Source organism: Callorhinchus milii, unplaced genomic scaffold, assembly GCF_018977255.1.
Source record: "Callorhinchus milii isolate IMCB2004 unplaced genomic scaffold, IMCB_Cmil_1.0 Scaffold3, whole genome shotgun sequence".
NCBI lineage: Eukaryota > Metazoa > Chordata > Chondrichthyes > Chimaeriformes > Callorhinchidae > Callorhinchus > Callorhinchus milii.
This window is the reverse complement of record NW_024704744.1, coordinates 58,322,998-58,345,249: the sequence shown is the minus strand read 5'-3', so window position 1 is coordinate 58,345,249 and position 22,252 is coordinate 58,322,998. Positions and strand designations below refer to the sequence as shown.

The following is a 22,252-nucleotide window of genomic DNA, read 5'->3' as shown; positions in this document are numbered from 1 at the left end:
TGTGCCACCCATAATTATAACAATATGCTACTAATGAAATAATATATTAACTGGAAGTATAATAAATGTAATGTAATAAACTCGAACTGCCGAAGATAATAACTTAAATGTTAATGACTAGAGATGGGAGGATGTCTCAAGTGCATATGTACAGATTTTAGCTGCAGATATAAGGATCTTAAATATAATACAAGGTTAACCCTTAGTCAAATAACAAGGCATTTTCATCTTTAAAATTACATAGATTTTCCTGGCCAACAATCCTGCAGATAAATTGCTATCACTTCATGGATATTTTTTGGACTTTGTTATTCACAAACTGGCTGCCATGTTTGCCTACAAAAGACATAGCAATTACACTTCACAGCAATTACTTGTGAATTGCTTTAAAATGTTTAGGTATTTAAAGGCACTATATCAAATGCAAGCATCATTAATTATTATAAATTAATTATTTATTATGAACAGAAAGTGATTCCCCAGGACAACTAAGACTGATTGTTGAGAAGCGCCATGATTCAGACAGATACATAATACAACCATTGCAAATGGATCCTTCCACTCAACCCATTCATCTTTTCAAAATAGGTATCATAATAGTGCTCTAAATTTCATAGAAAAGCAAGTATTAAAATTGATTTTGGGGAATAGGTTTGTGTTCTGATAGATCGTCTGATATAAGAATGTAAGATTAGAGATACAGTAGTATCTTTTTATATAGAACCAAGGTAAAAAATTGAGGCTCACCGTACCTTCAAAGAAGATCTTGAAGAGAGATGAACACAACCAGAGTGCCTTTTGCCCTTTCTCTGCACGAACCTATTCCAAGCAAAAGTTGGTCTCCACTACCACCTCCAGATACCAATAAGAATAAAAAATTGTGACCGATGCCCCTTTGTATCTTCCAATCAATACCCATGAAGCTGTTGCATATCAAGTTAAACATTAGTTTACATCTTGAGGAGATGGTACTAGAGGTCAAGACATTTGTAACCTTGCATCACTGGTGAGGTGGCAGTGGGAATACTCTTGAGTTTTGTGCACGGTACCTAAAAGGGACACTGATATGTTGAAGGCTGCTCAGAGTTGCAAGGCTCATTCTGGGAATTGGGATTCTAGCTTATGAAGAGCTCAACTCATTCTCACTGAAGTTTAAGGTGAGGCATGATTCAGAACTATAAAATACTGAGATATGGACTAAAAAGAACTAGATTAAAAATAGATTATTCAGACTACATTGGCATGATCTTTTTCCCTTATTATAAAATAATGAATATTTGACCGATTCCCATCCCAAACAGTTTTGTGTCTATTAACTCCCACAGAAAATGACTGGATTCAATGCATGGCTGGTGTTGGGGATTTTAGAGATAAGGTACAGACCCAGATGAACAAATACTCATTTGCACATATATCAATCTTTGTATGGATCAGGATCAGAACTAGCACACTTGTTCATTTTAAACAGATCAGTAAAAATAAAGTTCAAAGATGTTCTAGAAATAAGCATGAAACAAGATTGATGAAAATCAAAGAAGTGACCTGTGTGATTTTATGTATTATAAGACTCACTAACAGCTGGGCTTGGAAAAGACACAAATGCTCAGCGGGTGCTAACACTAGATCAAATGTGGACACTGAAATTAATTTTTAATCAATTTGTATTTGACATTCAGCTACACTGCATGACTGAGAATAAGAACTGGAGGCTGTACATTTTGGACTATTATCATATGTTTGATGATGTATTCCCATTTATTTGAGATGAAGGAAACCTTTGAATATATGCAGGGCTTTATTGATGATACGGCAGTGTGAAGAGCACATGGTATTTTTAGATCTTTACAAGAACGTTTACATTAACCTTGTGCATTGTACTTCCTCCAGGTTCAGCAATCCATTCATTCTATCCTGAGAGGTGCACCTTTCATTCAGTATGATCAACAAGCAACAGCATTAATCTCTGAAATACATTTCCATTATATTTACACATTGATCGCAGAGCCTAGTGATGTACAGCTCCCATCTTGCTGTGCATTTTGGCACATGATTAGCATCAATTCATGAGTCCTAGTAATGAACACCATCAACCTGCAGAGTTCAAAACATTAGGGCTTTCTGCCTAATTCAACTAAATGTGGTATCCTTTAGTAAACTTCAGACTATCTGCATGATGACTAACTTTAGATGGGACTCTCTCTTCGAATGGAGTGTTTACCCACCTTTTCTTTCCGACAGTATTAGGAAAAGACCAACACAGCAGTGGAACATTTTCATCCAGATCACATGACATGTGACTGACACACATGAAGAGTATGGTGTGATTTGTTACCCTTTTGTAGACATGGGGAAAATTAAATTATCTTTTTCCCCATTCAGTATGCATTCCTCTACACGTTATAGGGACTGGTTGGTCATCACTGAAAATCCTATCATCAAGGCTGAGCAATTAAAATCACTGGGCATTCCCGAACTAAACCAGGACATGCTGGATCACTGAGATGGGAGACATGAAATATTCATACTTTCAAAATCATTGTTTCAGATTTCTACAAAACTGATGACAAATTTCAAACTGTAAGGACTTCATTCCTACTCCATCGACTATCACAACATATTCAATTTAATTTGGTTGTTCATCCTTAGGAGATGAGCAGCTAGTGATTTCTGGAGAAAGGTCCTCAAAAGTCAGACAGCAATAACTCTTATTTCGTTTTGTTAAATACAAGTGGTATAACTAATGTTCAATGAAAAACTGAAATACAGAATTTAAATTGGGAGTGAGGGAGGAAAACCAAATTACTCACTTGTGGCTTCACTGTCTTTGATCACTGTGATCATTCTGTACATTCTGGATCTCTGGGCTCCCACTCAGCACCCTCCTAAAGTTAAAAAACATCCTAGAGGGACAGAGCCTTGAGAAAACAAATCCTTGGTTCTCTGAGGGAACGGTGGATAAATTAATTCAACTGAACTTTCTGAGTGTTGACGGGTTTGCTGAAATTTGCCGCAACATGCACAGTGACATGAAACCACTCAGTAACTGGGGAAACTGGGATCAGATCAACCTCTTCCTGCTCTCCTACCTCTCCAACAAACTTGCTGTTCATTGCGGCTCAATTAGCATAGCCCAGGCTCACCACTCGGCTTGGAGTCAGAGAACTAACATCAATGCAGAATATACTTCAGCTACACTTTTTTTTAATATATAGAAATGATATTTCAGACATGCATCCATAACAATTTATCTCAGAAACATTGATTGTTTTCTGGTGTTTTTAGTGTGGCTAAGTTTCATCTTATGAATTTTGTGGGCGTTTCACCCACAAAACATACAGTAAATTCACTTTACAGTATATTCTGTGAAGTGCTTTGAGATGACTAGAAGATGTGAAAAGCGCTATATCAAATGCGAAGATTATTATTTTATTATTAAGAGAGCAAAATTAGATTTTTTATAAAAATGAGTTGTTTTTGGCCTGAACTATTATTGTTCATGTTAAAGCAAATGTTTCATAAAAGTTTAATGTTTCTTCATGCATACTTATTGTTCATAATCTATTTTGATTGGATAAATCTAATTGGTCTTTCACTGCATTATCCTGTGTTTACAAAAGGGACCACACTCATTTGATGTTTATTCTCCTTCAACTAGCCCCACAACTAGATTGTGCTTTTATATATGTACATACAAAACATCAAACAGTCCAGTTAGAAAAAGAGTCATCTAAATAGCTATTTTGTTTGTTTAAAAAAATTAATCCACCATTGAATTCTCTGTGATTGTGCGACTGATACAAGGCTGTGCTCAGAAACTGTCAAAACTATGATCAACGTAAAACACTCAGTACAGTTCTTTTCCCTAGGTTTGGAACAATAATTACTGCATGCACTAGTAGCACTTCCAAAGCCCGTGGTTTGCACTTGGACACAGAGCTTCTCTCTTTTACTCTGAAGATCAACGCAGATGTCAGAGAATGGCACAGAAGAACTTTTTCTCTCTGAATGGGTTCTCGGAGGCAGGCACTGGGGTAATAAGCGGGTCGTCCCTGACATGGGCGTCACAATATGCCATCAGATCTGCTGCAGCCTTGGATACCTAGATAGGATCAAAGAAACATCACTAATTACCAGCAGTTTCCAAGGAGGCAACTGCGCTTGGGAAAAGGAGTCAAATAGCTGAACAACTACAGCACCCCACACAATAACACCCTGAATATTTTCAACATGACTGATAAAAAGTATAGAATGGTATCAGAGCACAATGTACAATAATATTTAATAACTTTAATATTTACTGGATAAGTAAGAACAGGTGAAATAATTCAGATATTTATTCTGAGGATTTTGAGTGCATGAAAATGGAGTGTGAAACAAGCTCATGGTAGATTGATTAGCCCAGAAGTGAGAAAATAATTCGAAAATCTGTGTTCAACAAGCAATATCACAAGTGTAATGCAGGGGGCATAATCATAATTACACATTTAATCCAAAGCAACTGAGCTGAAGACAAACATTTTTAGATATGTAACAAGCTGAAATGAAATTGTTAGTGGTAGCATTATGGGTTAGCAGTAGCCAAGTAGCACCCAGGACTACTGAGCAGGATAGAATGGATCAGCACCTTCAATTAATACAAGTCACAAGCTCTACCTGCCTAGATTTACAAACAGTTTCACCCACCATTCCTGTTAATGGCGCAGAAAAATATTAGATGGGGCACTCAATTGGCCTTGGCGGTCTGGGTTAGGTGGGAGGGGATTCAATCAGGCAGGGTCTCAGCCCTGAATACCACTCAGAATCCTCTGAAGGAGCTTGAGAGAGCGTGAGTGAGAGATAGAGAGAGTGTGAGTGTATGCAAGTCAGATGAGAAGAGTGCTGGGGTTCAGCCCCCACCCTGTCCCACCCCCACAGTCGAATAATCTGTTAAGACTCACTGTCAAGGCTCACCTATCAAAATAGCCACTTGGGTTAAATACCACCCATGAAACTATACACTAGTAGGAAAATAAATTGATCACAAACACTTTGAATGAGAGAGGAGGAAGGGAGAAATTAGATTAGATTAGATTTAAGTCTAACTTAGCTGGTCTTCATTTTCTTTAGGTGCCAGGAAATTAAAATCGCTTTACTCCCCGGCATCTCCCTACCTCTCTGACCTCCTCACTCCCCAATCCACCATTCAGCACCTCCGCTCGACTGGCACCGGCCTCCTGATTGTCCCTCACGCCCTCCGCTCCACCATTGGAGGTTGCACATTCAGCCATTACACCCTGAACACTCTCCTTCAGTCCCTCCGCCTTACCCCCTCTCTCCCCTTTTTCAAGTCCCGTCTAAAAACCTTCCTTTTCCAAGTCCAAGTCAGTGAAATATTCCTCATCCACAGCTTAAGATCAGTATGAGGAAATTGTACGCAGTACAGCCATGGAGAAAGAAATACATCTTGCACAAGAAGTCAACTCCTAATAGATAAGTGGGAGAAATCAAAACCCAATGCTGCTGCGCTCGAAAATGTAGTGATAGCTACACATCTGTCAGAATCGCAAATAATAATGTTTCAATTAACAATGCAAGTAGATTGCAGCCAGATAGCCTGCCAGTATTCCTGTGAGGCAAGCTATAATTACTTTGTAAGCTTTGGCGACAGTAGAAAAGCTTTATTATTAAAACCATTGCATCCAGTCATTTATTTGAGAAGATACGGTTCTTTTTGCAATATCACCAGGCAAACAGTATTCCTGACAGCATCATCATATCATAAAAATACATCAGCTAACAGCAGTGAGTCAGAGCATCAGGCGATGTTAAGGTTCTGTCTAGTGTATTCTGGTAATGTGCAAAATATGTTTATTAATTTACTTGATGCTCTTTTCAAGAATTTCAAAATTAGACTAAAAGCAATTGTAAATGTTTATTCAGCCCTAGGAGCTGTGTTTTCTGGGTTATACAATTATGTTAAGGTGTCTGGGCACATAGCAGCCAGCCTCACATTAAATAGGTGGATAAGATTAATGAGCTTGTTTGACAGGTATTGATAATATTCAAACAATTTTTTATTTTTTTACTGTCATGACATCCAAGGGAGCCTTGGAATAATCACTAAATTCACTGCTGTTCTATTCTGAATTGATCTCTTAAAGAACTAAACATGAATGGTTGCCCATGTTATATTTTCCCTCCTATGACTTTCCAAAATTGCCTCTGGTTAACTGTAGCTCTCCAGCATCACAAACAACAGAAACCTCACATTAAATGCCATCTGTACATTCTTTGGAGAAATTCGGATTGGAGAAATCCAGATTAATCTAATTCTTTTGAATAGAAGCTTTTGAAAAATTAAAAATATTATTCTACGAAATGTCTTGCAAATCCAGATCACATCTAGTAATGTCAGAAGATGCAACATGAGAACAATCATTTAATTATCTGTATCTGTTAAATATGTTCAAGCCATTAATGTTAAGCGCCATGGGACATCCTCCCGAGGTGAAAGATACTATATAAATGTAAATTTATACTGTATTGTTAAGCAGTTCACAGTATCAGACAGAAGGCAATGACGTGGAGAGCAGGCAGTTGTATTTCCCAGAGTATAGAAGGGCTTTATTAAAAACTATGAGCCCCAAAATACACTGCATACACTCTTTCAGCAGTTTTCATCTAAATTCCCCCTTTACCATTCTCCAGCATGACTTGAAATAAATTATGCCTGGAAAGTCAGCACATATTTGTATTAAAAATTAATATTTTGCTCATTTAAAACAATATGAGAATAGAGACTTTTACAGAGGGATTCACAAAATTTGCTTCAAAATGATTATGTGTAGGTATTAACATCATCACCTGGGAAAATAAAAATGCTGTGATTTATTTCCACAGGGATGAGCAAGGTGAAATTGCTTCTGTCTGACAGTTTTTTTTAGAGTTTCTGTACAGCTGTACTTACTGAACCCCAGCATCAACCACTAATAGGGCAGGCATTGGAAATGTGTAGATCACATTAGATGAGCCCTGTGCCACATCATACCCTCTGACCTCCTGTCTCATCAGACACAATTATACTGGAGTATAATTAAGCAAATGTTCCAATGAATTGCAATCACAGCCTATGTATTATACACAAATCACACATGGAGGAGCAGGTGACTTATGCTAAATAAACTACTCCAAATTTCAGCTACCTGATCTCCTTCATGGTAATTTTTGGATTTCAATCATTCTGCTGTTGGTAGATATCTAATAGACAGAAACGTCTCTATGGGGAGAGAGAATGAAAGCTACATCACAGATGTTGAGGTAAACCTGTCTTTTAATAATGTACCGTTTCTGGCACTGGACATCAGGCAAAAGAGGAACAGCATGAATCTCAGCTCTGGCAACACATGAATGTTGGCATAGATGTATGGAATACAGTCGAAGCGGAGCTAGACGGTTATTTTCAATGCTTGATGTTGCTCTTTGGTATAACCCCGGTATCACAAGGTAGAGCAGATTATTTATTTAATGTCTAACAAGATTCCTGTGGGTACAAAATTACTCACTTTTCCAGGAACTTTTCCAAGGTTAACATTGCAATCCTCAATGTATTATTGGTGCAGTAATTAACACATAATAAAACATAATCCTTGCACTTGATATAGCTCCTTTTACATCAGTCTCCAAACGCTTCTCAGGATTTACTGTAACGTGCAGTGACTGTATATTTTGTAGGCAACATCAAAGGGCATTACGGTCTAACATGATATTTGTGTAGGAGTGACTTCCTAGTGTTTCCTATACCTTTACCTCTCTGTATTTTATTGAATTTCCTTAAATATTCCCCCACCTACTATCATCATTTTCAACAGCAGCAACTTGCATTTATACAGCGCCCTTCATGCCAGATGGTGTCTAGGAGCGCTTAACAATGGTGGAGCCCGATACCGAGCCGGGGGAAGGGGAAGGTGACCGTAGCCAATTTACTCCTTTGCTTAATTTCATCCTCATCTTTAGTATTTTCGAATTCCTGGACATTGAATGGAGGAGCGGCAAGTCTATAGTAAACTAGGACGAACTCCATCTTTTTCAGGTTGAGATGAGCGACCTCCTGTCTTGAAATTTAACCGTCTTTGGTCTCAAGTAACCCTGTCATTGAATACAGCTCTAGTCCTCTTAATTCTCATGCTTGAACGTATGCAGCAGTTTAGTCAGCAATGACTGAACAGCTCTTAATCTTTTATTCTCTTGTAGTCAATCAGGGGATTCCCAAGACATTTACAATTCAGGAAACTCGTCTCCTTCGTGCAGATATCTGTGTTAATACCCTCCACTCTGTAATTAAGACTAGCAATGTAGAAATGACTCATAGTTCCTACATCATATGAAAATCAACTCTTCGGATTTTCAGGATGCATCACGTTTACCAGTCAGTTTAAATGCTATAATATAGTGTGAGACTGATAAACATCTTAAAAAAGGCACCTTTAATTGTCAGGAGAGAATTACATGCTGAATATCGTAAACTTCTTTAAGGAAAATTCTCCAGAAGTATTTATATGATACAGATTTCTTGTGTTTCAGTACAACACTCTTCAACTAAACAGTATAAGTCACTCTTATTACAAATATCATGTTTTGGAATCAGTGATGTCCTGTGGAGCATTTTTTACTGTGTCTCAGGATGTGGACATCAAGGGGCCAGCACCCTTGGTTGCCCTAAAAAGGTGGAAATAAATATCATTGGTTTAATCAGCTCAGACAAACTGTGGGTGCTGTTTGTTGTACAGCAGCATCTTTTATCAGCCATGCATGTACATAACCCACTCTAGAGGCTTTTGCACGTTATGCTGTATTTCTATTACAAACACAAATATTTCAATTAAAAGTATCTCAGCAATATCCTGAGCTTTGTGGAATCTACAGTTTATACTGTGAGATGATAGATCTCACAATACCAGTGGTATATCAATTAAACAACTGCATTTGAAGTATGTTTGTAGCAGAAGCTGACACAAAACTAAAATAGTTATGGTTACCTTTATTCTGTCCATGCAAGCTTCCATCTTCAGCTGCTCCACTGCTTTCCTGGCCTGTGATATGCTGGCTGTGCTGTTGTTAGACATCTTTACTCTCGCTCTGTAAACCTTTAAATCAAACCAAACATAGTGAAACTAACATCAACAATGAAAAAATAACCTACAGTCTAACAAAACATTTCCCTAAAATTACTAATTCCTCAGACTTGCCCCTTCCCTGTGACTTGGGTTTGAACTCTGCCCAGACCGTTAGTGCTGAAAGTCTCTTTCTTCTCGTGATACATACAAATGTAACTCAATTCTTAATGATCTTGTAGCTGTTTTCAGCACTGCTGAGCAGATGCTTATTTTAATAAATCCTGTCTTGTTGGTTATTGCAAAATCTCTCTAATGTCTGGAAACCACTGATATTTCCCCAGAGTAACAACTCACCTATTGCCCTAAATCCTATCTAGATGTACTTTCAATCGAGTACTTGCCAGTGTCTTAAGGAATTCAGATTTTTATACGTATGGAGAGACAACAGGAACTAATGAGACTCATAATAAACGGGATATTTATCTGAATAATGCCAAAGCATCTGTACAGGTGGTAACTCAAATGGTACACAATATTGAATAATCTACAAACATCATCAACTATCTGTTCTCCAATGGCTCATTGTGAAACTTAATAATAATTCTTGAATTTGACATAGCGCCTTACCACGTCATTGAGACGTCTCAAAGCGCTTCACAGAATCTACTATAAAGTGAGTTGACTGTATATTTTGTGGGCGAAACACGGCAGTCAATTTCTCACAACAGTGTCCCCACAAACAGTCGTGGATTGAAGTGACTAATTTATTATGATTTTTTTTGAAGGAATTATTACCCCCGGAAAAGTGATCCGCCAACCGTCTAACAACCGGGTTCCTACTTACTGCTAGGTAAACAGAGGTGTGTGGAGTAAGGAAACTTGCCCAACATTTCGCCCTGACGGGAATCGAACCCAGGTCTCGCTTGCGAGGCAAGTGCGCTAACCACTGAGCTCCAGGAAACTTATCCATACAGACCAGGAAGGTCTTGATTGTCGGCTGGGATCGGGACTGTGAAAGGCCCGATCTGAGGAATTTGATCCGCCCTCACAAAAAGAATAGAGAACTATCTTGAGCCCTATGGCTTTTCCTGGGCGAGAAAGCCCATCCAGTCGCTTGCTTGGGTGGTCATGACAAAAGGAATCGAGTTTGCATCGTCCTTTGACGATTTGGGACCTGGATTACTTGGTGGGGAAAGAGCTGTCTGGGGGATTCCTGTTTGAGGAACGCAATTGGGTCTAATTCGATTCACTGGGGTGTGGGAAGGGTGAGTGGGGCTTAACCCTGCTCACAAATAAATAAAAAATCTGGATTGGGGAGGAAAATAAATCAACAACAATAACAACTTGGATTTATATAGTGCCCTCCACGCCGGACGACGTCTCAGAGCGCTTTACAGTAATGGATCCCGGGACTGAGCCAGGGTCTTAGTCCTGACGGCTATGTTGTAAACCCGGCTAAACGAACTGCACATGTGGTCCTTGGGCACAGAACGGATTGGGCTCAGCTTTGATGTTCTTCAAAGTTGTAAAGTTTGACAATAATTAACATCCAGACTTACACATTGCGAATGGCCAGCTGGATGACATTCCTGTCAATCCAATAGGTAATGGTCACAGCTGTTTTGTCAGTCTTGAATTCTGATAGGATTTTTTTGTTTAAAAATAGAGCAGAGAGTAGATCCCAATGCAACACATGATCATGAGTACAGAATTAATTACTTCACGCATATGTGAATGAGGTGCCCAGGGAGGTAGTGAAGGCAGATTGTGTCAGCAGATTCAAGAGGGAATTAGATAGCTACTTGGCAAATAAATCAATTGAAAATAATGAGGAGTTGTGGAGGAATTGTTCCCCTCCACTTTGGGACTGTCCAGATGGACTGAAGTGTTTTTTTCCCTGGACTTGTACATTCCTGTGCTACAGCCGTATACATCACTTGATCTATTGTAATGAGTTTGTGGTGTTTCTTTATCTTTGAAAAACAATGACAATGGAGCCTCAAATGACCACAGTAAACATTTATGTAAACTATAATATAAATTGTAATCATTTCTACCTTACGCTCCGAGTAAGGTAGTAAGGTACGGCCTGCTAGTCATTTACCCTCTCTTTATGGGCACCGAATAATAACCTGCCCATCCTGATGTATCAAATTACAGTAGCCAGAGAATAGTAAAACAATAACCCTCTTAAGAGCCTTGAGCACTTAGCCTCTTCCATTCCAATTCTGCTATAATCTGACCAGGATATGATAACTGGCAGACAAATCACAATGTGTTATGTAAATGTTCTGAATGAGTAGTACACCCAGAATATATAGTTACAAGTGGATTTCTCAATCATAAAATAGTAATTCAAATTCCATTCATTAGTGTAGCAGGTGGAATTGATGGAACAACAGAACGCTGTACCTTTGCACACTTATAGGACATAAATTTCAACAATGATCCACTCGAGAAATCAGAACATATAACCTGTGGCTGCTTAATGTAGCTGAGAGTACATCAGAGCACCCATAGTGCTCAGTCCTCGGTATCCGCAGTAACATCAAAATCCACAATAGAATTTGAGTACATGCCTTTCTACAATTGATGCTTTTGTTCTGATAACTGCAAGGTATCATGTCTTGGTTAGATTTATATCTCTATCTCTGTAAACACTCAGATCTCCAATCCTACATTTTAAGTTTTCTTAGGTGGCATAAACTTCTTATCCTGCAAATTCATTAATTTAGGGCCCTTAGCCTTTGCGTTTTGACAAATCGAGGTACTCCTCCTTTCCCACGTGCTGGCAGTTGACTGGAAGAAAAGTGCTTTCCCTCAGAGACTGAGACAGTCAGCCCACTGTAAATGGTAAAACAAGAGCAGTGAAAAAGGGCTGGGAATCAAGTCATTTGTCTGCTTTTATGGTCAGGTAGTGGTTTGTGAAGCAGATCACTTAAAACAGGAAAGGAGAAGCAGAAAGTAATACAAACTCAAAGCGTTGATTCCTGGTCAACAGTGAATTACCTGGTCTCAAACAGGGTGGAGTAGGATGCTACAAATGACACTCGGTTCACAAATGGATGAGGAAAAAGAACGCAATCACCATCTGTCGAATTTCACCCAACATAAGTCTGTCTCCAAGAGAAGAGAAAAGGGAAGTAAAATTAGGGAAAGTAGGTGAAAAACAAGGCTAATATTCCCTTGCTGGCTCAGTTTGTAAAGTAACTGTCCAGTTGAAATTCAGTAGGAAAGACTCCGGATATCCCAGCTCTGTGCTGAATTAGCTGGTCACAGCTGGAGTGGGGCTAGGGGTGTTGCAATTACTCTCACTGCCCCTGAGCTAGAAAAGTACGAGGAGAAAAAACATTCAGGGTTCGTTCCCACTCCTGATTGCTACGCAGTGACTTCTTTTGCAAAGAGTTCACAAAGACATTGCGTGTGGGACAGGAGAGGGTTTTGGCTTTGATACTCTTTCACGATTGTGTAGCCCAGATACGACTCAAACACATGAACATTAGGCAGTTTGGTGAGCTATTGGAGCCTGTAACTGAAAAATCCTTCGTCCCCCTAAAAATATAATTTGCATTTAAATATATATATATACTTGTACTTCTCAAAATCCTCATCATAGCATTCAACCCACTCAGTGTTCTGATGTAATCAGGGATTCCTGCTGAGTGCTTTGAATGCTGATGAGAAACTTCTTATAGAGGAATGACGTTTTGTATCTGTCCTTTGGAGATGGCTGAAGAGAAAAACAACTTGCATTTTTATAGTGCCTCATCATGTCCAACTGTGTCAAAGCACTTCAAAGACAATTACTGATGATTGTTCTGGCTACTTGTGTAAGCAAGCCTGACAGCCATTTGTGACAGCAATTTTACCTGGATCAATTTTAGAAATGCTTCTTTGTAATAATTAACTAGTCAGTTATGGTTTTCCCATTTATTGGACCAGAATGATTTTTTTTTAAACAAAATTGATTTTGAATTTAAGATGTAGCAAGGCACTTTCATATTTGTTTTGGTCAGCTGGGAATCTGACAGATGCAGTAACCCATCACTGTGATATCCAACTCAAACGGAGTTCCACATTTGGATGGAAATTCCTGTGTCTGGAATGTAATACACCTTTTCACTGTATCTAATGTGCAAGTTTCTGTTATCTTCACATTTCTCAGCCCTCTCCACATCGGTGACTAGAGATTTAATAATTACTGTCAAAGATTATTTCAAACATGAAGCAACAATTTCAAAGGAAACATCTGTCTTTGGTTCTCTTAAGTAAGGAGAAGCAATTAGCACCGCAGGGAAGCTGAGTACTGATGAAAAATTGCTTTCTGGGCGTGCAGCTCTGCTGAAGTCTTCCATTAGTTTTTGTTCTATTCCTTTTATGATAATCAGCATGTCAAGCATTCTGCTCAAAATACATTGTGTGTTGATTTCTTGCTGAGGATTGCTCAAATGTAATAATGGTAATGTAACCTAGTTATTTTACAGCAGCTAGCACAGCTAAATGGTCACTCGTTTACATTCATTTACCACTTTTATGTAAGTAGAATAGTTAAAACTATTTAATTATCTTTTTTAATGTTACATAAATAATAGTTATTAAATTGTAGATAGACTGTATCTGGATAATTGTCCTTTGATCAAGGTGGTCCTGCATGTACTGAATCTGAAGCTTAAATACATCCCCACTCACTGTTGCAATTGTGCTCATCTAAATTGATCTCTTTGTTGTATGTTGTACACTTCTGTGGAAACTGGATTCTTCCACTCTCTAATAAGTCAATCACTGAAGCCTGGCAATACAATATTACATCTCAGTAGAGATGACAAAAAGTCAAAAGGTATTGAACTATCTGTTGGGCAAACACAATCCTTCGAGCAACTGCAGACACAGCTGGGAAGTGCATGTCAATGCATTTGACATTCTCAGATTGATCTGTTATCTCAGAAACACAGAACGAAGATTGGGTGACACGTCACATGTTTTGAATACAGTCCATTCACCTCTGTGAGTTAGTTTTGAATTAAGATCGGATGTCAGCCCTGCTCAGTTGGACGCACTTTCTCTCCTCTTGAGTCAGAAGATTGTGGGTTCAAACCCCACATCAGGACTTCGAACTCAAATGACCTAGACTGACAATCCAATACAGTAGAGATATGCCGCATTGTCAGAAGTGCTGTCCTTCAAATGAAATAAACCAAGGTTGCGCCTGCCCATTTAGGTGGACGTTAAAGATCCCATGGCACTGCTCAAAATGAGAAGGGATTTTTACCTTGCAACCAACAATTCCCTAGATAAAATATTCATCCACTTCATGGCTTTTTGTGGGACATTGCAGTGCGTAAATTGGCTGCCATGTTTGCCTCCAGAATAGTCACTAGATCACTACACTTTACAGAGAAACCTGTTAAGTCCTTTGAGGCATCCTCCTAACATGAAAAGAACAATATCAAATGCAAATATTGTTGTATTATTAATAAAATCTCAAAATCTGCTGGCATTTGACACAAACCAGGCTGGGCAATTTCAATACAATTCCCAAATAAGCATGAGGCAACTGCATAAAGATAGCCTTTAATGTGGCAGGAATTCTGTGTTTCATTGTTCTTTTCCTCAAAAGCTCACTAACAGCAAACGTAAGTGTAACTTGTTGTTTCCTGTGGCTTTTATTTTTCATTATTAAAAGCAACATATTCATCCATATACATTATGTTTGGACAAAACAAACAAAGAAACATGGACTTCTGAATACCTATAGCGTCCAAACACGGCTGAAAATTGTCAGAGCTGCCACATTATATTACAGTAAGAGGGAACAGAATGTGGTCGCTCTGAGAATTGTCTCTGAATCAGAAGGTTGTGGGTTTAAGTCCACTATCAAGACTCATACGGTCTCTGCTGACTCTCCAACACATTGCTGAGAGTGTGCTACATTGTTGGAGGTGCTGTCTTTTGGTTGAGACGTTAAACCAAGGTCGATTCTGCCTGTTCACGTGGACATTAAAGAGCCTTTGGCTGTATTCAAAAAAGAGAAGGGAAGCTTCTCCCAGTGTCCTGGCCAACAATCTCCCAGTTTGCCTATAGGAAATCCAGGCAGATCGTATTTAAAAATATAGCCTGCAAGTTAGGATTCTCCTTTCCAAAGTTCACTAATTGTCTCTGATTCACAAATTTGCTCAAGATGCTTAATCTCTCAGATAACAGCTATAAACCACCATTCACATTTTCAAGACTGAACTGGGTAAATATTTTTTAGGTCAGAGTATTAAGAGATATGGGCCAAAGGTAATTGGAGTTGAGGTACAAATCAGCCATGATCTTAGAGAATGTTGGAACAGGCTCAGGGGGGCTGAACTTCTGTTTTTATGAGATCAGTAGCAAGTGATCACTAATGTACTTGTATCAACCGCAGAACAGTACAGAAGCTGAAAGCCTTGATGAGAACCAATATCGTCAATTGTGGGGCCCAACAGATACATACAACACAATTCTAATTTGAATCTTGCCAAGTACTCAAGGTCTTTATTATACTACACGTCTGCTGCACTGGCATTCCTACCATTCTGGGTGAACACTTTTGACCACTGAATGTCTCTTCTGCAGTCGTCATCTATTTCTGGTGTTTTTTTTTTTGGTCAGCTGGGTGTGGGACACATGCGGAAATCCATTACTATGCTTATCCAAACCAAAGTGAGAATTCCATGCATCTCGCTACACATACAATAGAGGAGGCCCATCATGTCTGTGCCAACTCTTTGAAAAGAGCTATCCAATTCAATCCCACTCCCTCCCTGCAAACTTGTCCTACCCAAATAATTATCTACTTCTCTCTTAAAGGTTGTTATCGAATCAGCTTTCACTGCCCTTTCAGGCAATGCATTCCAGAGCTGAACAACTCGTTATGTAAAAAAATTTCTCATCTCCCCTCGATTTCTTTTGACAACTATTTTAAATTGGTGTCCTCGGGTTACCGCCCCACCCACCAGTAGAAATAGTTTCTCCTTGTTCACCCTATCAATTTTTTGAAAACTCATGATTTTGAAAACTTCTATCAAGTCTCCTCTTAACCTTCTCTGCTACAAGGAGAATAATCCCAGCTTCTCTAGCTTCTCCTGATAACTGAAGTCCCTCATTCCTGGTACCATCCTGGTAAACCTCCGTTGCACCCTCTCCAAGGCCTTGACATCCTTCCTAAGGTGTGGTGCCCAGAACTGAACACAGTACTGTAGCTGAGGCATAACCTTGTTTTATAAAGGTTCATCATAACTTCCTGACTTTGGTATTCTATGCCCCTATTTATAAAGCCTAGTATCCAGTATGCTTTTTTTTTTTAAACAGCTTTATCTACCTGTCCTGCCACCTTCAAAGATTTGCTTGTGTGAACACCCAGGTCTCTCTGTTCCTTCACCCCCTTTAAGATTGTACCATCAGCTTATATTGCCTCTCCTCAATCTTCCTTCCAAAATGCATCATTTCACATTTCTCCACATTAAACTTCATGGTCCAAGTCCATTTGCAGTCTGCTTCATCCATCCTCTCCGTTACTTCATCAAAAAACTATCAGGTTTGTCAGACATGCACTCCACGTGCACATGCACTCCAAGAGTGACTGAGTTTGCTCTGCATTTCTCCCTCGTCTAATCCCTTTTTTGGGGAATTACTCATTACATTGCTATTCGCCTCCCCAGCCTTCTATGTAACTTGTTTGTCCTCTCTAATGCTACATCCCGATTCCCTTCCCACCTCAAAATTAGTTTAAACCCTTCCCCACAGCACCAGTTAACCTCCCTGTGAGGAGATTGGTCCCAGCCTTGTTCAGGTGTAACCCATCCACCTTGTACAGGTCCCACCTGCCCCAGAACTGGTCCCAGTGATTCAGGAACCTGAAGCCCTCTTTTCTGCACCATTCCTCAAGCCATGCATTCATGTGTTTGATCCTGCTGTTTTGATACTCACTTGCACAAGGCACTGGGAATAATCCAGAAATCACCACCTTTGAGGTCCTACTCTTTAGCTTTTCCCCTAGCTTCAGATACTCTCCTTGTAGGATCTCAGCCCTTTTTTCCCTACATCATGAAAACCAATATGGACCACGACTTCTGGATGTTCTTCTTCCCCCTGTAGAATGTTTTGCACCCACACCATGATGTCTTCAACCCTGGCACCAGGGAGGCAACATGCCATGTCTTTGGTTGCAGGAATGCCTGTCTACTCCTTGTGTCCCCAATGACAATTGTATTGATATTTTCCCTGTGTCCTCCTATGCATCCATTTTCGTTTGACTCCCCTCCCCAGAGGTGTCATCCTCCTGACTGGAATTCAGTACAGAGAACCGGTTTCTAGTACTACACTCTCAAGGGATTTCTGCACTGCCCGTCCCCTCTTTCTACCATGCTGGGTGAGCACCCACTCGTTCTCCTTCTGAACCTTTGTGACCATGGGGTGACCACCTCCTGAAATGTTTGATCCATGAACTCTTCAGCCTCCCGTATGCTATGCTGTGACACCAGCCTCTCCTCAAGCTCAGAAACCCTGAGTTCAAGCTCGAGCAGACGGAGGCATTTCCTACAAACGTGTTTGTCCAGGGCACACAAAGCATCCTGGAGTTCCCACATGGCACACATTGTGCATTCAACTGGTCTCAGCTGCCCTGTCATATTCCCAGATATTTTTTTTTAATAGCTATTACATATTTTATAATTATACACCTCTTTTCCCCTTCTGCACCGAATTCCCACTCTCACCAAATTCCTTAACAGAATTCTCACTCTGTTCCACCTCACTCAGTTCCCTCCTCACACTGCTGGGCCCTCTCTTGGAATGGAATGTACACTCTCTCCCTGGAGGGACGCATCCTGCTTACCTAAATCCGGAAAGTATTAGGCGCAGGTTGGCAAGAGGCTTGGGCGCTGGGTACTGTTGGAGTCTAACCAGCTAAAATTGCATAGCTTGCCATGGATGTTGATTTGAAGGGCACTATCTGGGAAGAAGAGGCGGTGAGGGATATTAGTATAGAAGGACTTATGAGCAGTAAAGAGTTTATGAGCATAAAATCTGGAATTGGCAATGAATGGTATCAGAGGAAGGGTGAGTGTAAAGATTGGACACGAGTCCAGAATATTTAAATAGTTTATTGGGCCAACACAGGAGTAAACAGACAAAGAACAACAATTTGCATTTATATAGCACCTTTATGTGGGGTAGCATCTTGGAGTGCTTAAAGCAGTTTGTGTTTGTGAATGAAGAGTAGAAACTAGAAACAGGCAGTGCAGGGGATAAGGAATGAACGAGATTGGAAGTAATGGGAGGAAGAGCTACTTCCATTCTCACAACTGAATTCTTTCAAACAACAAACCGCTCACTATTGCAAACTTGCCTTTTGTAAAAACGTATCTGTGATAATAACACTTTGCCATACATCACATATTTTTTACAATGAACAGAAATGCAAACTCCTGATCGGGTTTTGGCAGATCCAGAAGAAAAGTAAAATAAGATGCCCTATGCGCATGTAAGAACTTCTGACCTTTATATATATACTGTATTTTGTAAACCAACAACAGCAACTTGCATTTATATAATGGCCTTCACACGGGTACTGTTGGAGCGCTTAACAATGGTATAGTTTGATGCTGAGCGGGGAGAATAGGGAGGTTGGCATAGTGGAAGAGGAAAGTCTTCAGATATGATTGGATGATGGGTAATAAACGGGGCAAGGCAGAAATCAATCAACCTGGTGGCCCAGCAGGCAAGAACATCAATACACAACATCAGAGTGGGAGGACACGGGGAACCCAACAAGTCACGACACGGTGTATCGTCCAGCTTCTGTTCATCTTACAGTAGTGCTTCACAGCATCATCATCCTGTGACAGGGAGCAAGTCATCCATCATCTTTGTCAGGGCATGAGGGAGTGGAGAAAATATAACAAAGAACTAAAAATGGAATGGATCCTATAATCATTCCTCAATCTGAATGTCTGCTCTTAGCCAATAGAAACTTTGATCTGAATAATTGGATAATATGCATCATGCAGGAGGGAACAACAAGAAAGACAAAACCATACCAAAAGGGTAATAAACAAATCTCGATCATTGCTAGCTTATGATTCAAGATCATATGATTAGCTTATGATTTAAAATTACCTATTAAACTAACTGTTAAAGCTGCAGACTGGTACAATTTATTACATGAACCTCAATAAGCACAATTCCTGTTCATATTGTTACAAAGGTGCTATTTGAACACCTCCAGATAAATACAGGGGAAAATAGAAAGGTAAAGTTACTCTGCCTTAAACAAAACGAGTACAAATTTAACATAAATCCGGTTAAATAAATAACCTTTATAGGTGTGGAGATATTATAAAGATCTGTGTATGAATTTAATCATTAAAAAAGCATGTTTTGTTGGTTCCATCATTAAATTATAACTACTGTTAAAATGCACTTAGAACTGAAGCTGTGTATCATACTTCCTTGCTGTGGTAAATATTAAAAATTAGGGAAGCAAATAATATTCTGCCCAAGTATTGAAGGAAATACTAGGTTAATAGCCTGAGAGCTGGGTTTAAATGGAGTTCCTCACTGACTGAAGGGCTTCCCTGCCTGGCATCTGTGAGGGTGCCGTGGATGAGTTTGTACGGTCTCAACCCAGTTCCCAGTGGGTGTGGGTTCGCAGCACAAAAGTGCTTATAATTTGGCAGTAATAACAGCAATCCATTCACAGAGGCCACAGGTCTGGTTGGTATGGAAACTGGGAAAAGATCTATTGGTTCAGAAGGGAGTGCTTTTATGAGGTTGAGAAAGGCAGTTTATTGTGCAGAGTAGAGAGCTTTAATCTGCATCTGACTGTGCCATACTGGTCCAGGATGTCACAGTTGCCAACACTGGGTGGGTGCTAACACTGGGTAAATATTTCACTCGCCAACATTGACATCAATCGATCGGACAAGCAGAAAATTCACAGTTATTTAAAAGCAAACAAACTGAGCATTTACATTAAAGCATTTTAAATGTCTTTACTCCCAACACAGCTTCAATTGATCCCGACTACCTTCTGTTGAATTTATTCAATTATATCAATAAATACGATAATGCTACAATAATAGCGTGAGAATAAACGTAATGCTGAAGCTGATAATGGAAAGGACAGCAGCATTTCCAATACTTGAGAATCTCAAACACAAGAAAACAGAAGTTGTTCAATGTGCAGATAAAATGTCCACCAAAAATCTCATCACTTCCCCAGATCTCCACATCTGTTTTTTCCAATGAGAAAATGAGCATTTTTCAAAAAAATCATGCACATTTGCCTGATAACCATTAGTTAATACTAGATTTTATGATGCATTTGAAAACTGATGGGAAATGAAGCAAGAATTTCAATAGTTTGCGACTCCCCCTCCCACCCAATTTAAAATGATTCTGAAATATCTCCTACCGTGTAAGGTTTGGAATGAATGAAAACAGGATTTATTTAAGGTAATCTGCGCATTGCTGCTCTCAGATAGGCTGAGAAACAGCAATATTGGACAAGAAGATAAACCAGCAACACAGCAGATATTAGTCAATGGCTTTTCTTTAAGAAATAACTTACCCGGGTTTCTGGTGAGGAGGTTTTTGTTCCCCAAACTGCTGTTCCTCAAACAGAAAGTTCTAAAGCAGCGTTGATCTTTAGAAATGACATCAATACCCTGCAAACTGCAGTCCATCAGGCCCCATCTATTCAGAATTTCTCAGACATGGGAATGGACATTTTCTGTTTCACAGCAACATGCTGCTCTCTGCTGTAAATAAAAGCAAAATATTCTGGAAGTGCAGTTTTTTCTCACTCGCTCTACAGCCTTATTGGCCCTTTCGGAGTATTTTGAGACCAATCTTGACCAGCTTCTGATGAACAAGAAGATGCAGTAAGATCCTTTCAAGTAGGGGGAAAACCACATCAGAGAATATTCCAAATGTGGCTTCAAAAGAGGGGTGCCTTGTGCTTGTGCACCGCAAATGTGAGGTCAGTCATTCTGGTGAAAGCTTTTATTATTTTAAGTGCTGTATGCACAGTGGAAGTGAGGCATCTGTTCTTTGGCAGCATATGCAGAATACCAAGAACAAAGATATTGGCAGGATTATTTGTATAAAGGGCTATAGTGCTCCCTTCTGAGAATGAATTGGCTCTTTACATTAACTGCATTATAAGTGCATTGTGAATGACGCTATCACAACTGCTTTGTGGCCTTCTTGGTTTTCATGTAGGTTTCTGTTTGAAGCAGGTGTGGCTGAAATACATTTTTTATACAAAGTGAACCAATCTGGACACGAAACTGGATGCAGCACATAATACAGTAGTTACGAATGCCTGGTATGTGTAGGTAATCTGTTACCCCTTTCCTTACATTCCATCAGCCACCTTGTCTTTAACACAGGCTTTCAAAATAAAATTATTTCTTTCCTTTCCATATTTAGTGATCTCCCCACCCCCCATAATGTTTCTAGCATTTTTTTTTACAGGGTGGTTTAATAAAATGTTGCATTTTTTTAATTACACAGTAATTTCAGACTAACCACTGTTCAACTGCAAATTTTTCTGTCTAAAGTCAGGTGAGAGCTGGTTTAATTGATCATCTGGGATAAGTGACAATGTAGCAGGCATATTCGGTTTCAGACTGACTGCACATGAAAAAAAAGTGGGTCAAGCTGCTGAGTGGAGAGGTAATGAATTAACCCAGCTGAACCCAGAACAGCTATTGCCCACTCTGCAGTCAAAGATTACCGTTGTGTTGATGGCTTCTGTTCGACCTCACCTTGCCCGAGTGGAAACACAAGAGAAATAAAGTGGACACAGAGAGATGTGCTTTGATTCACATCAAAACACCATAAGAAAAATACTAAATCACACAGCCCTAGATGAAAAAAGAATAGTATAGTAAACAAAGCTTGCAAACCAAGACTGCAACAAGCTGAGTCACTGGACGTAAAGTTAAGAGCAGAATGAGGAATTGGCTAATTCCCCTTAAAGCGATGAGGTACTGAAGCCTGAGTGAAACTAAGTCAATTATTGAGCTTTTCCTGGGTCAGTGAGTGTCCCAATTTCCGCACCGCTGCCCAGGATAAAACGATAAGCAGTCCAAGAACAAGAAGTTCTCATGTTTCAAAATATCTTTCAT

The 22,252-nt window shown here is 39.5% G+C and overlaps 1 protein-coding gene across 2 annotated transcripts; it reads right to left on the bottom strand.

Moving 5' to 3' along the window:
- Positions 1 to 3,422: 3,422 nt before the first annotated feature.
- LOC103178878 (guanine nucleotide-binding protein G(I)/G(S)/G(O) subunit gamma-4) lies at positions 3,423 to 20,994 on the bottom strand. 2 transcript variants are annotated; one of them, XM_007893842.2, is made up of 4 exons: positions 20,689 to 20,994; positions 12,102 to 12,208; positions 9,015 to 9,122; positions 3,423 to 4,099 (listed from the first exon to the last, which is right to left on the bottom strand). In XM_007893842.2, exons 3-4 carry the CDS (start codon positions 9,099 to 9,101, stop codon positions 3,971 to 3,973), a joined length of 216 nt encoding a protein of 71 aa, XP_007892033.1. In that variant the 5' UTR covers positions 9,102 to 9,122; positions 12,102 to 12,208; positions 20,689 to 20,994; the 3' UTR covers positions 3,423 to 3,970. The 2 variants fall into 2 exon arrangements, with proteins under 2 accessions (XP_007892033.1, XP_007892032.1); XM_007893841.2 differs by lacking the exon at positions 12,102 to 12,208.
- Between the last annotated feature and the right edge of the window lie 1,258 nt (positions 20,995 to 22,252).